The 13,018-nt window shown below is 41.0% G+C and overlaps 1 protein-coding gene and 1 long non-coding RNA gene across 13 annotated transcripts in view; one reads left to right on the top strand and one right to left on the bottom strand.

The window, feature by feature from the left end:
- The window catches only part of CCDC171 (coiled-coil domain containing 171), a 156,552-nt gene extending 147,185 nt beyond the window's left edge, over nt 1–9,367 (bottom strand). For all 12 annotated transcript variants that reach the window (XM_021288814.2, XM_021288812.2, XM_065046161.1 and 9 more), the window contains exons 1-2: nt 8,875–9,367; nt 5,832–5,995 (exon numbers count right to left, since the gene is read on the bottom strand). In XM_021288814.2, the coding sequence (XP_021144489.2) occupies nt 5,832–5,932 (101 nt within the window). In that variant the 5' untranslated portion in view covers nt 5,933–5,995; nt 8,875–9,367. The remainder of the gene's footprint in view (nt 1–5,831; nt 5,996–8,874) is intronic.
- Nucleotides 9,368–9,511: 144 nt separating this feature from the next.
- Nucleotides 9,512–13,018, top strand: LOC110359424 (uncharacterized). The gene is made up of 2 exons (XR_010468998.1): nt 9,512–9,845; nt 12,407–13,018. It is a non-coding gene; the product is annotated as an uncharacterized LOC110359424 (long non-coding RNA).

Here is a 13,018-nt window from a genome sequence, read left to right as displayed (position 1 = left end):
TAAAACAACTAGTAAGTTTTTGTTTGTCCCCCACAGTAAGGCGCATTTTTTAACATGGATTAGCATCTCAAAACCACCTCTGTCATAAAACAAATGCACATATGTGGAATAAAAGAAAAAAATCACTTTCCACGTTTTTTCTTCAATGATACATACATTTAAACTACACACAAGCAACTGATCACAAACACAATACAAAATAAACGTCCAGTCCTCTGAAATACCCAGTACCTTCATTTCCACTACTATTTCAGTTAAAAGAAAACCTACTTGGCAGTCAGCAAGATCAGCCCATAAACACTCCAAGCAATATTCATAGAACAGAAACAAGGTTTTATATGTAGAATGAAAAAATCTTATAGAAACACATATTTAATCAAAATAAACTATTTATTAATCTTGTGCAATTAATGTAACTTCAAACTGAACAACTTTTAAATTATTTAGGAGTTTAAAATAAGTTTTCACATTATTTTATATATGTAAGTCTGGGTGTAATAATTAGTTGTTCCACATAAAAGCTCAAGTTGTCAGGAGCACTAAATATGAAATATGATGTAAAGAGAAACGTGACTAAATTAACCACAAAGTTGGCATCATTTCATACAGAACTGACAACATTAAAACAGCTTACCTTTGTCTACATGAAGTAAGTCTTAAGTATTAATTACAGAAACTACAGTCTACCAGGATTTAATGAGTTGTTTTTTCTAAATAAAAAATGACCACTTTATCCCTAGGTTTGTCCAGAGGCATCACCACCATTTTCCACAACTAAGAACTCTGATGATGTATGTTTTCTCATATAAGTTGATAAGCAAAAAATACACAAATGTCATCAACAAGGGGAACAGTCATTTAGATTAAGTGTTGACTTTAAAGACATTACTAAAGACAAAGGACAATATTTCAGGTTTTTAGCTACAGCCTACAAATAAAATATAATAAATACTACTTCAATTTAAAAACCACATGCATTTCATTTATGAGACCAGAATAATCGTTTGTCATCAATAATTGTTCCATAGGAGGCCATGTACTTAACACATTTAATATATTTAATAAATGTAGGAGATAAGGATAATTAAAAGCTGTATGTACTGCAAGAAAAGCACAGGAACATTTCTAGCTTTCAGTGTTTACTACCCAAAGAAACCAACATAACTCAAGGGGCAAAAGATCAGCAACAAGGTAAATAAAATCACATATGGTTATTTTATGCATCTCTTAGCTACTGCAACAAGAAGATATGGTGGTAAATCAAGCAGGAAATAAGAAGGATCTGAACAGCCAGAACATCTGTAAGCTGAAGAAGCACCACCATATAATACTCTTTCAGAGACTGATAAGCAGTATGCACTGTTCACAGATGGATCCTGTCGTCTTGTAGGAAAACATCGAAGGTGGAAAGCTGCTGTGTGGAGTCCCACACGACAAGTTACAGAAGCCACTGAAGGACAAGGTGAATCTAGTCAATTTGCAGAAGTGAAAGCCATCCAGCTGGCTTTGGACATTGCTGAACGAGAGAAGTGGCCAATACTTCATACTGACTCATGGATGGTAGCAAATGCCTTGTGGGGGTGGCTACAGCAATGGAAGAAAAGCAACTGGCAGCGCAGAGGTAAACCCATTTGGGCTGCCACGCTGTGGCAAGACATTGCTGCTCGGCTAGAGAGCCTGCCTGTGAAAGTTCGTCATGTAGATGCTCACGTGCCTAAAAGTCGAGCCACCGGGGAACATCTAAACAACCTACAAGCAGATCAAGCTGCTAAGATTAAAGTAGCTGAGGTGGACTTGGACTGGCAACATAAAGGTGAACTTCTCCTAGCTCGGTGGGCCCATGATGCTTCAGGGCATCAAGGTAGAGATGCAACATATAAATGGGCTCGCGATCGAGGGGTGGATTTAACTATGGACACTATTTCACAGGTTATTAATAAATGTGAAACATGCACCAAAATCAAACAAGCTAAATGGTTAAAGCCTGCATGGTATGGGGGGCGATGGTTAAAGTATAAGTATGGAGAGGCTTGGCAGATTGATTATATTCTACTTCCACAAACCCGTCAAGGTAGGCGTTATGTACTTACAATGGTGGAAGCAACCACCGGATGGTTGGAAACATATGCCGTACTCGATGCTACAGTCTGGAATACTATCTTGGGCCTTGAAAAGCAAGTCCTTTGGCGACACGGTACGCCAGAAAGAATTGAGTCAGACAATGGCACTCATTTCAGAAACAGGATTACAGACAATTGGGCCAAAGAACATGGTATTGAGTGGGTATATCACATTCCATATCACGCACCAGCCTCTGGGAAAATTGAAAGGTACAATGGTTTATTAAAAATTACACTAAAGGCACTGAGTGGTAGAACCTTTAAAATCTGGGATTCACATTTAGCAAAAGCCACTTGGTTGGTCAACACCCGGGGATCAACCAATTGAGCCGGGCCTGCCCAATCAGAAATTCTACATACTATAGAAGGAGATAAAGTCCCTGCAGTACACATGAAAAATATGTTAGGAAAGGTTGTGTGGGTTAGTTCTGCCTCAGGCAAAGGCAAGCCCATTCGTAGGATTGCTTTTGCCCAAGGGCCTGGCAGCGCCTGGTGGGTGATGCTTAAGGATGAAGAAGTTCAGTGTATAGCTCAAGAGGACTTGATTTTAGATGAGGATATTCAATACTGAACTGCATGATGTTAATTGTTACATGATGCTATATGCCCTACTAACAGTGTTCAATAAGTGTCTTTCAGATTAAGACAGTAGTGATGAAACCAGAGCTAGCTTCTTCAAAGTTGATGTCTTTAACCCACAAACTGTGGGCATGAGATGCACTAGATATACCATTTTTCCTGCCCTGGGAGACTGTTGTGATAAATGAAGCTTAAAGTCATTAACTAAATGAACTTAATGAACTTATCAAAAGGATGGTCCATGGACTAAGACAATGATGAATTACATCTATGTATATATGTACACATGTGTATATGTGTGTGTGTATATATATATATATATATATGGTAGTAGTAATTAATTAGATTGTGTTAATAAGGTCTAAGCACGCCATGAATGGTATGTAATAAGGGGTGGAATGTCCTGGTTTTGTTAAAAACAAGACCAGCCTCTCTTTTAGTGAATTTTTCTTTCAGCTAAGCCCTTTTTAGTAACTGCAATTTTCTGAAGTTGGATACATGTTTTGGTAGACATAGCAACGGAATGCAAGGTTACTGATAGTGATGCATGTCCTGTGAGTGAGAGGGGCAAGGAGAAGCAAACTGAACAGGTGACTAAAACTGACCACCTAAGTACTCCATCCCATTCACGTGATACTTCATATAAAAGTGGAAAATCACGAGGGTCTCGTTCCTTTTTCTCTTCTTCGACTATGACTGACATCTGGGAAGGACCCTGCCTGTTGTCCCTGCAAACCTGAGGCCCTAGTGAAAGACCCTGCATCCTTGAATCCAGTTCCGGTTTGCTGCAGAGTCCAACCCAGGACTTCCGGCTGCCTGCCCTGCTGGCTGGAGCAGCAGGTGCTGAGTTGCTGGGAATTCCAAGACTGGTTTTGTATATTTTGTATTATTTTCTCTATTTTATTAGTAGCATTAATAAAACATTTTAAATTCTTTCCAACTTGCAAGTCCTCTCTCGTTTGCCTCTCTTTGCCCTCCTATTGCCCTTATTTAGTGGGACGGGGGTTGGGGGATGTAGCACAGGAAGGGGAGGGGGTTAACAAAGCATCTGCTACGGTTTATTGTCACACTGCAATCAAACCTTGACAACAAGCTTGATTGTGGATATCATATAACAGGTTTGGTAGACCTTTATTTTTCTGGGGCTGGGAAAAACAGAGATGAGAGAAAAGAAAGTCATCTTATTCAGAGACAGTACAAGAAGTATCAATCTCAACTGAAGATAGCTAAAGGCCAAATAGCACCAAAGTTAGTAAAGCACAGGTTAGGGATTAAAACAGAAACCCAACTAAAACTGGGGAGGACTAGGGCAAAGAAACAAGGGTTATGGAACGGGGAAGCATCTTGTCAGTTTGCAGGCAGCAGGGAGGCCATTTAGCTTCTTTAAACCTGGTTTAATAGCTCTTGTATGGATAGCACACTGAATGCAAAGATGGAATAAGTGCTTTTTGTAAAGTCAATTAAAAAAACCTTTAAATCTGAAGTAAATTACATCTGTTTGTATGGCAATTAGCTTTCAAGAAAACAGTTCCTTCCAACTCCTCTCTTAATTATCCAGGAAGAAAAAAAGAGCACAATGAAGATATCTACACAATAAAACTTAATCAGTGGAAAACTTTACTCTGTGATTAACTGTTTGGCTTAACTGAACCAGTGGGGGGAGGGAGGGGGGAAAAAACCCCACACACACAAGTGACAAAACATCACAAGTAACAGAAAATCAGGGACATTATAGAAATAAAAACGTGTGTAAGTGCATTAAGACACAACAATAACTACTAGGAAAAAAACACTAAACAACTTTTTAAAATAATATTTTCTGAACAGCTTCTAAACTCACACTGACATTACTGAAAAATTGAAAATATACAACTGAAATCCCTATTTTTTTCTTAGTATAGAATCAAATTGAAACAGCTACTTTAAGAGAAAAAAGAAAAACAACTGAGGGGATAGTACTGTGTTAACCATTTAATTAATTTGTCTACTCAAACACTTTTAAATTAAATAGAGATTGGTCTTAAGAATTCTTATTTCTGTGATGTTTTCTTTAATCATCACAGTGTCGCCAGAACATGCAGTATTTTATGAAAGCTTCACACTACCTATTACGAGTAGAAGTGTTACAGCATAAAGCTCTCAGAAGCTTAAATCAAAGACAAAACAACCACACAAAATCTCTGTAAAGTTTCACAGCACACATGATTTGCAGACTAAAGGAATTCAGAGAATGTTTTGTACTTCCATTTTCATATATTACTTGTTAATTTCATCAACCAGTGGTTTTGAACTAAAATACTTGTTTTACCAAATACGGCAGGGGTGTCAAACTCACTTTCCCTGGCAGGGCACATCAGCCTTGCAGTTGCCTTCAAAGGGTTGAACGTAATTTTAGGACCGTATGAGTGTAGGAGTAGTCATGAAACCACAGTTTTTCTCTAAGACACCATTTTTAGTGGCATTTTAAGATTCTTCAAGAAAGCATATCAGAAAGCAAAACAGTTTCTGAGAGTTCTGCATTGCAGAATGACTTTTTGTAACTCAAAAACTTCAAATTCATATTCACTTGACAAGTCAGCTAGTTACAGTGAACATAAAACACCGCAAAAGAAGTTTTTCACTAGCTTTTTTCCTACATCTGGCAGAAAACAGAGTAATTTCATAACAGAGATAAATTTTATCTCATGTATTACCTAGTAGTGGAATCTTGCAAAAATTCCCCAGCTGAAGTAGTCAGGTGCCTGATTTCCTAACCAACATTCATATTCATGGAATTTTGCCGTTTCTAGATACAACTGACAAATTTGTATAATCGGACTTTAAACAGTGACAAGTAGCTCTCACAGTTCCTCTACCACCTCAACTAAGGCAGTGTTTCAAATTTCAGACATGAACTCCCTCTATGTCACATCTCCTACAGTCGTGTGGGAATTCTTGCACATGGGATGGACACTATGCACCCCTTCAAGTATGTAATTTAATCTATTGACTACATGGACACGGCACAGCCTGCATATATCACACCATATCTCGTTCTTTTCAGTCTGAATTATGTAATTTCGGGGCTTAGAAAACAAGCCACAAAAACATGAACCATCTTACTAGACTTGAAAATACAGAAGTGAAGCTCACCATTTAGCTTCCATAGCAGCGTAGCTGACCGAAGCGGACAAACTCATGATGTTCAATATGCAGCTTTTTAAGAATGGAGAATGAACATCATCTTCGACCATACAATACTTCTAGTTGACAATCTTCAGAGAATACTCTTTTCCATATCATAAAAAAATGGAACGCTGTAAAAGAGACATGCTTTAGTTTGTCTGGAGACATAACAAAAGAACAATTTATTAACATTCACAGTTACCAAACAGTGTCGTGCGAACCATTACCACTAACTGTAATTTGACATCAGTTTTAGTCAGAGAGAATTGTGCTGGTAGTCATATAAGCCTAAATATTGTAGACCAAAAAGTAATATATAGAATATCTGCTGCCAGGGGTTTCACAAGTATGTCAATACAAAATCTTATGTTTGCATAGACTGCTCCCCTTACATTCTCGGTTCTCCTAACAGGATCATAAACTCCTTTTTTCTATTTAAAATAATTCTAGGGGAGATAAATGCATGTACTATGATTTTTTAAGTAGGTCAACATCCAAGATTTGCTGTCAAATAGCAGCCTTTAACATAGCAAGTCTAACTGTTTCATAAACCTTGAATTTTCTCCTTGAGCACATTTTTATTGTATTAGATATATCAGCAATATTTAGGGCTACACAGGAAGAATATTAAATTGAATTATAACTCAGCTCATCTGTAAAAGAAACTTGCTAATTTAGCGTCACTAATGAAAATAAATCAATATAGATAATGTATTTATAACATGGACCTTAAAAAAACCTCCAAGATGTAATTCAAGTTGAAGATCAAGCTCATAAATGAATTATTTCCATTAATTAAAACAAGGTAACAGGAAAAATAAGCTCTACTCAGCCATCAAGACTAACAAGCCATGAAGGTTTGCTTCAGAACTCCACAGCAGATGGACATCCTACTGAAGTCCAAAACAAGAAACTAGCCTGGACTCCATCTTTACCATCTCTGGCTTGCAGCCATGTGTTTCCTATAATCTATTTATGTCTGACCAAACATAGAAGTACTTGGTGTAATATATTAACTATAAACCGATGTCTTTCATTTCAATAGCTAATAATCTGCACTAGAAATATGGAAAAGAAAAAAAAATGCATTTCTGCTTCAAACTATAATTTGAATAGAACATGCAAGAAGAATAAATGTATTCTTTCTAAAAGCTTTTTCTTTTATTTTTTCAGAAAAGCACAACAACTGGTGTCCAGGATTATCATTCTGCTTTTTATTCAAACATGCAGTTATTCCAAAGTATCTTCAAAATAAAGTGGAGTAATATGGGAAGAAAAGTCCAATGAAGATGAACAGTTTGCTTCAGTTTCGTAATAAAGAAAAACTGAAAGCATCATTTGTGATTTTTAAGATCTATCCATCACAATTCACCTTGGTACACATGTTCATAAGCCCCAAAACACATAACTACCATAAAACTATCACTCACCCTCCTAGAGAAGTAATACAGCTTTCTTCCCACCTCAACTGAGAAAACAGTTGAAGACCTGATTTTCAAAGTATAGACAAGTCTGTGGTACAACTGCTAGGCCCATCTAATTACTAGTAACTTGCAAACTAAAAACTCTGACTTAACATGAGAGAAGAACAATCCTGACAGAGTGTTTGTAGCATTGTACTCAACAAAGACCAATTGCCTGGATAAAAAGTTGTGAGATCAGGATATAGGAAACTATATCATTTGTGCTCAGTTTTCACATTAAGATGTAGATCAGAACACTGAAAAGCCAGTTTTTCACAAAATCCTTTTAAGTTTTATTGCAACCTACACCAAAATCTCATAGTGTACAGTAGAAAAAAAAAATAGGCTTAATTTTATCAGAAAACTGTTTCTTCACCTGAAAAATAGAATTCGCTAACTCTACTCAACAAAAAATAACTGCATTAAAAATATCGTAAACTTCCAGCATAATAAAAATGTACTGTCACATGCACATCATTCTGCAGTTTTAAAACTTACTGAAATTACCCTGCAGTTACATAGAGGTTAAAAAAAGAAAATCTAAAGAATGTTTTCTGTGTATGCTAGCAACTTTGAATATGCAACCTTCCTCTGTTAAGTCACGTATCAATAGCTAGTTCATTACCACACAAATGGATACACTCCAAAAGCATGCTATTTCATTTAAAAAAATATATATATATATATTCAAGTGGCATGGAAACACTATTTGTTCAAGGAGTTAATATGTTTGATGTTTTACCTACAAAACTTATGTCATATACTCCTCATGAACTTCTGAATACACTTAGAACACACTAACTTAAAATCATAGAATCATTTTGGTTGGAAGAGACCCTCAGGATCATCAAGTGCAACCACAACCTAACCTAACTCTAGCACTAAACCATGTCCCTGAGAACCTCATTTAAATGCCTTTTAAGCTCCTCCAGGGATGGCGACTCCACCACTTCCCCGGGCAGCCTGTTCCAATGCCTGACAACTTTTTCTGTGAAGAAATTCTACCTAATATCCAATCTAAACCTCCCTTGTACAACTTAAGGCCATTTCCTCTTGTCCTATCACTTGTTACTTGGGAGAAGAGACCAGCACCCTCCATGCTACAACCTCCTTTCAGGTAGTTGCAGACAGCGATAAGGTCTCCCCTCAGCCTCCTTTTCTCCAGGCTGAACAGCCCCAGTTCCCTCAATCACTCTTCAGCAAGGCCACTGATTTAGATTGGATACAAGGTAGGAATCCTCCTCCAGGAGGGTGGGAGGCACTGGCACAGGGTGTCCAGAGAGGCTGTGGGTGTCGCATCCCTGGGGGTGTTCAAGGCCAGGGTGGATGGGGCTTTGAGCAACCTGGTCCAGAGGAAAGTGTCCCTGGCCAGGGGGCGGGGGGGGGGGGGCAGAACTAAATGATCCTTAAGGGCTCTTCCAACCCAAACCATCCTCTGATTGAGACTAGTCACAATAAATGTAATCATGGCATTAAGATGTTCTACTTTAATACACAGGAAGCCAGGCGTAACAAACTTATCTGCACTGGAGCCTATAAAAACTCACCAGCAGTTGTTTCGGCTGACAGAATCACTAGATTTTCGTTAGTGCAGGCCAGAAATTTTAGGCAAGCTAAAAGTCACAGCAGCACCGTGACCTGCCTGCGCTCACACCGGGACACCGCTCGTTCCAGCACACGCGGTACCGGGGTCCGCCGGCGCACCGGCAGCCCGGACAGACGCGCCGGCGGCAGCTCAGCACGGGGCTCCAGCGACACCCGGCGCCGCTGCAGGCGGCCGCCCAAGCGCCGCGGCCGGCGGGAACCGAGCACGGCGCTCCCTCGGCGCGGACGGGCGCTCCGTCCACACAGCGCCGCCAGCAGAGCGGCCCCCCCGCCGCCCCGGCTGAGCAGCAGGCAGCCTGCGGCCGCCGGAGCCCGGGCAGAGGGGCTAGCGGTGCCGCGGCAGGCGGCCCCCGGCACTCCGGACGCGTCCGGGCCGATCCGAGCCGTGCGCGGGGCGCCAGGCCGGGCGGTCGCTAGGGCCCGGGGGAAGGACGCGGCCACGCCCCGCCCCGCCGCGCGCGGGGCCTCCCGAACGGCTTCCGGCCGTGGGGAACGCAGCGCGGGTAAGCGCGCGCAGGGCCCTGGCAACGCCGCCGCTGGGCGCCGGCGGGCGCGGCGCATGCGCCGAGCGGGAGCGGGAGCTGGGGCGGGGCGGGGCGGGGCGGTCTCACCCCGCCGGGCGTCGCCGGGGGTTCCCGCCTCGCCTGCCGCCCGGGCGGGGGCGCCGCCGCGGCAGCCTGCGGCCCGTCCTTGCCCACCCGCCGGCCGGGGTGGTTCCAGCCTTCCGGGAGGAGGAGCCGCAGCGCTGGCGGCCTGCGCGGCGCGGGCCGCAGTGCTGGGGAGGCCGAGGTGAGGCGCCCGGCGCCCCCGCGGTGTTTGCTGCCTGCTCGCCGTTTCCCTGAGGACCTGCGGCTCGTCCCATGCAGGCGCGGCTCCGGGGCCGCTGGAGCGCCTGTGTGCGCGCACGTCTCAGGTACCGCGGGCTGTCCCCAGCCAGGCCGCTCCGCACCAGAGGCGCTGACATGGGGACATGTTTGCAGCTGGGCAATCCCAGCCATGCTTTAGGAGTTCTGAGTCCCTAAAATAGGTGGTAGGGAACGGGTGTATAGGGAGCTAAACTGAACAACTAATGTGAGATTTGGATATCTTCAAATACAGGGCAGCACATTCTTCACCCAGATTATCAAGAAAAACAAACGGGTAATGATTTTGAAAGACCATAGGGCAAAATCCCAACACAGGGAAGTGGGTAACAAGGTCACCCGGGCTCCCCTTCTGTTTGCCTCACTGCACAAACAGGAAGGTTCTCATGAAACATCTCACCTGAGAGATTTTAAGCCTCATATATAACAATATGTGATGTCAAACAACAGCAGCACAAGCAGCTGAATAAAATCCACCCTACAATGTCCTAGAAAAGACGACAAGGTGTTCTAGTAAGTGTGTCACAGGCTGAAGGGAATTAAAACCATATTAAGTTAACATGTTAAATTGCTACCACTGATATTGTCATGAGTAGATACACATTAAGATGTTAGCAACAATTTGAAAGGTACTTTTTAGACATACTCTTTTACTGTTGATCTGTGACCTGAATGTCCGGAGGGCACAAGAAATCTGGGTGCTCTTGCATAAGTAACATTGTATTAAAGCTATCACTAACCACACTTGCAAAAGCACCAGTATGATAGTCTCAGAGGAAAAAATTGGTCAGCAGCTGAAGAAGAAAAATGTATCACAATGTCTTCAGATTACGAGGTTATATAGGAAAATACATAATGCACAAACTACCAGGTTAATGTTAGAAAACATGCAGTTCAGAAATGACCAGATTATTTAAGAACACCAACTCCAGAAGATAAACAAGTCACTTAAAAGACAACCATACACTAATGGACAGTTCACAGAATAGGCACATATGGAAACACAGGAACAAAAAAAAATATTGTGTAGGAAACTCAAATATCGTTGCCTATAGGAGGGACTGCATAATGTAACTGTTATCAAAGCTGGCCCCAAGTAATAGTGTGGGTGGAGACATGTGAAGACTGGACACATAAGACTAGCAAGGTTATGCAACTAAGTTGTGTAAGGTGCTGCATTTCTTCAGCACGCGATACACAGCACCCGTCTGTCTGACAGACTGCATGTGCTCTGCCGCTGCTTATGTAAGCGTTGCTTTCTTACACCACGGGGAGCTGTCCTGCATTACCTGTCCTCAGCTTTTCTAGGTTGTGTTTAGCCTGGTAACCTACTCCCCAGCTTTGGTATAACTCTTTAATCTGGATGCAACAGCTGGAAACAAACAGAATGAAGTCTTAACCTTTCTTTAGCTCAGACTTTTTAATCGACAGGTTTCAGATTTTATAATGTCAAAAAATCTACAAAGTAACACTATCCGTTTATATTTAAGTATATATATTTATATTTATATTTATAAAAATCCTTAGGGTTTTTTTTCTAATTGGATTTCCCCAATAGGAGCAAAATTACACTAAAGGTAGCTGTTTATAAAGTTAAAATCAGCTTATATTAACCACAGAGCTCCAGTTGGTCCTCACACAGGAAAACAGTCATACTGAATTCAAAGTACAGCTAATTGCTTTCACTTACATGTCAGCATGACTTACTTTGTGATTGCAAGTACTGCCATAGCATTTAAGCTGCCCCACAACTTTTTATTCCAAGGCTGTTTCCTGTTGCTTATAGCTGCAAAAATATCACTTTGCGCTAAGAATTTACAATATGTGTGGTGAAGTATGGCCTGATACTGGTATCCTCCAAGGTACAGATGGAAGTTCTAACTGCAAGAGACAAAAAGCTGCATAATATTTTACATCCTCAGAGATGAGTCTTAAAACTTCATTTCCAGCTTGTGACCAGATCTGTATAACTGGCTTTTGGCTGTGGTTTGGCTACTTCTGCATCATGCAGTCATTTTAAATGTCTTGTGCCAAATCAAATAAGTTCTTCACCTAGGTGCACAAAATTGGAAGACACATTATGTTGCAGTTCTTTTAATAACAGCATGGCTTTTTTTTTCTGATCAAAAATACAGTAGTGAACCAGGGCACCCTCTCTGCTGTTGTCTGATGAGTAGTCAAAAATTGAACATGATGAAAAATGGCTTTGGCTAATGAAGAAATACAAACCATAGGATAATATGGAAGGAGCCACAGAGGTTTAACACCATGTAAGTTCTGATAGGTTTTGGCACCGTAATAGTTTACCAGATACTGAACCAATAAAATTAATTTATCTGCCCAAAATAACACATGTATCATTTTTTACCTTAAGTCACAAAAATTACTTTAGGTGCAATACTGCTGCATCATGCATGGAGCTAAACAAACACCTTTCCTTCTTCCTACACTGCAAAATACATCTCATGTATATGCTGTATTTGGTATTTCTTCACAGTTCAAGGAGTATTTTGGTCTAAAACCTACATATATTTATGATATTTGAGCATTTTTAGAAATCAGAATTGTATCACACATGGAATTTAACATTAACACATTTCTTATTGTCCAGAGAAACCTATTCATGATGTGTTTAGAAAGAGGGTTCGACGTTCAGGAAAAAGTAGAGAGCACGGTGCTTCAGTGAGGTTCTGGCCTGGGCAGAGCAAGAAGGAACTGTTTCACTTGCAGACAGGATACCAGCATGCTTCTTCACAGTGGACCTAACCCACATTTGCAGGAAATCAGTTGGAACGGCTGTTTCAAACAGGCAGCCTCAAGACATACAACAGGAAGAACCGTTTCTCACCTCCAAAATTCATTCATGGCTCGTAACAACTTAATGCATATCACTGTGCTGACCTCTTACTCAAGCATCAGGTGGCAGGTCAGGCTGAAGCTCTGCAGATTCTGTCACTCAAAATGAAGCTGCTTGCTACGAAATGCTGATGTTGTCCTTAAAGTTTAATAGCATCAGTATGGCATGTTATCTTCTATCAAGTATAATGTCTGGATTGCAAAATACACACGTTTTTTCCTTTTGTTGTGTGTGCACTTGAACAGCGTGTCTTCAATCTTATATTTACTTAATATGTACAAATGACCCTGACTACGCACAAAATATAACTTTTTCAAACAGTTTTACTTTTCACCCTTTAAATAAATTTTTGCTTTGTTTCCTTTA

Source organism: Columba livia, chromosome Z (genome assembly GCF_036013475.1).
Source record: "Columba livia isolate bColLiv1 breed racing homer chromosome Z, bColLiv1.pat.W.v2, whole genome shotgun sequence".
Taxonomy (NCBI): domain Eukaryota; kingdom Metazoa; phylum Chordata; class Aves; order Columbiformes; family Columbidae; genus Columba; species Columba livia.
The sequence above is the reverse complement of the archived record's forward strand: the minus strand, read 5'-3'. Positions and strand labels throughout refer to the sequence as shown.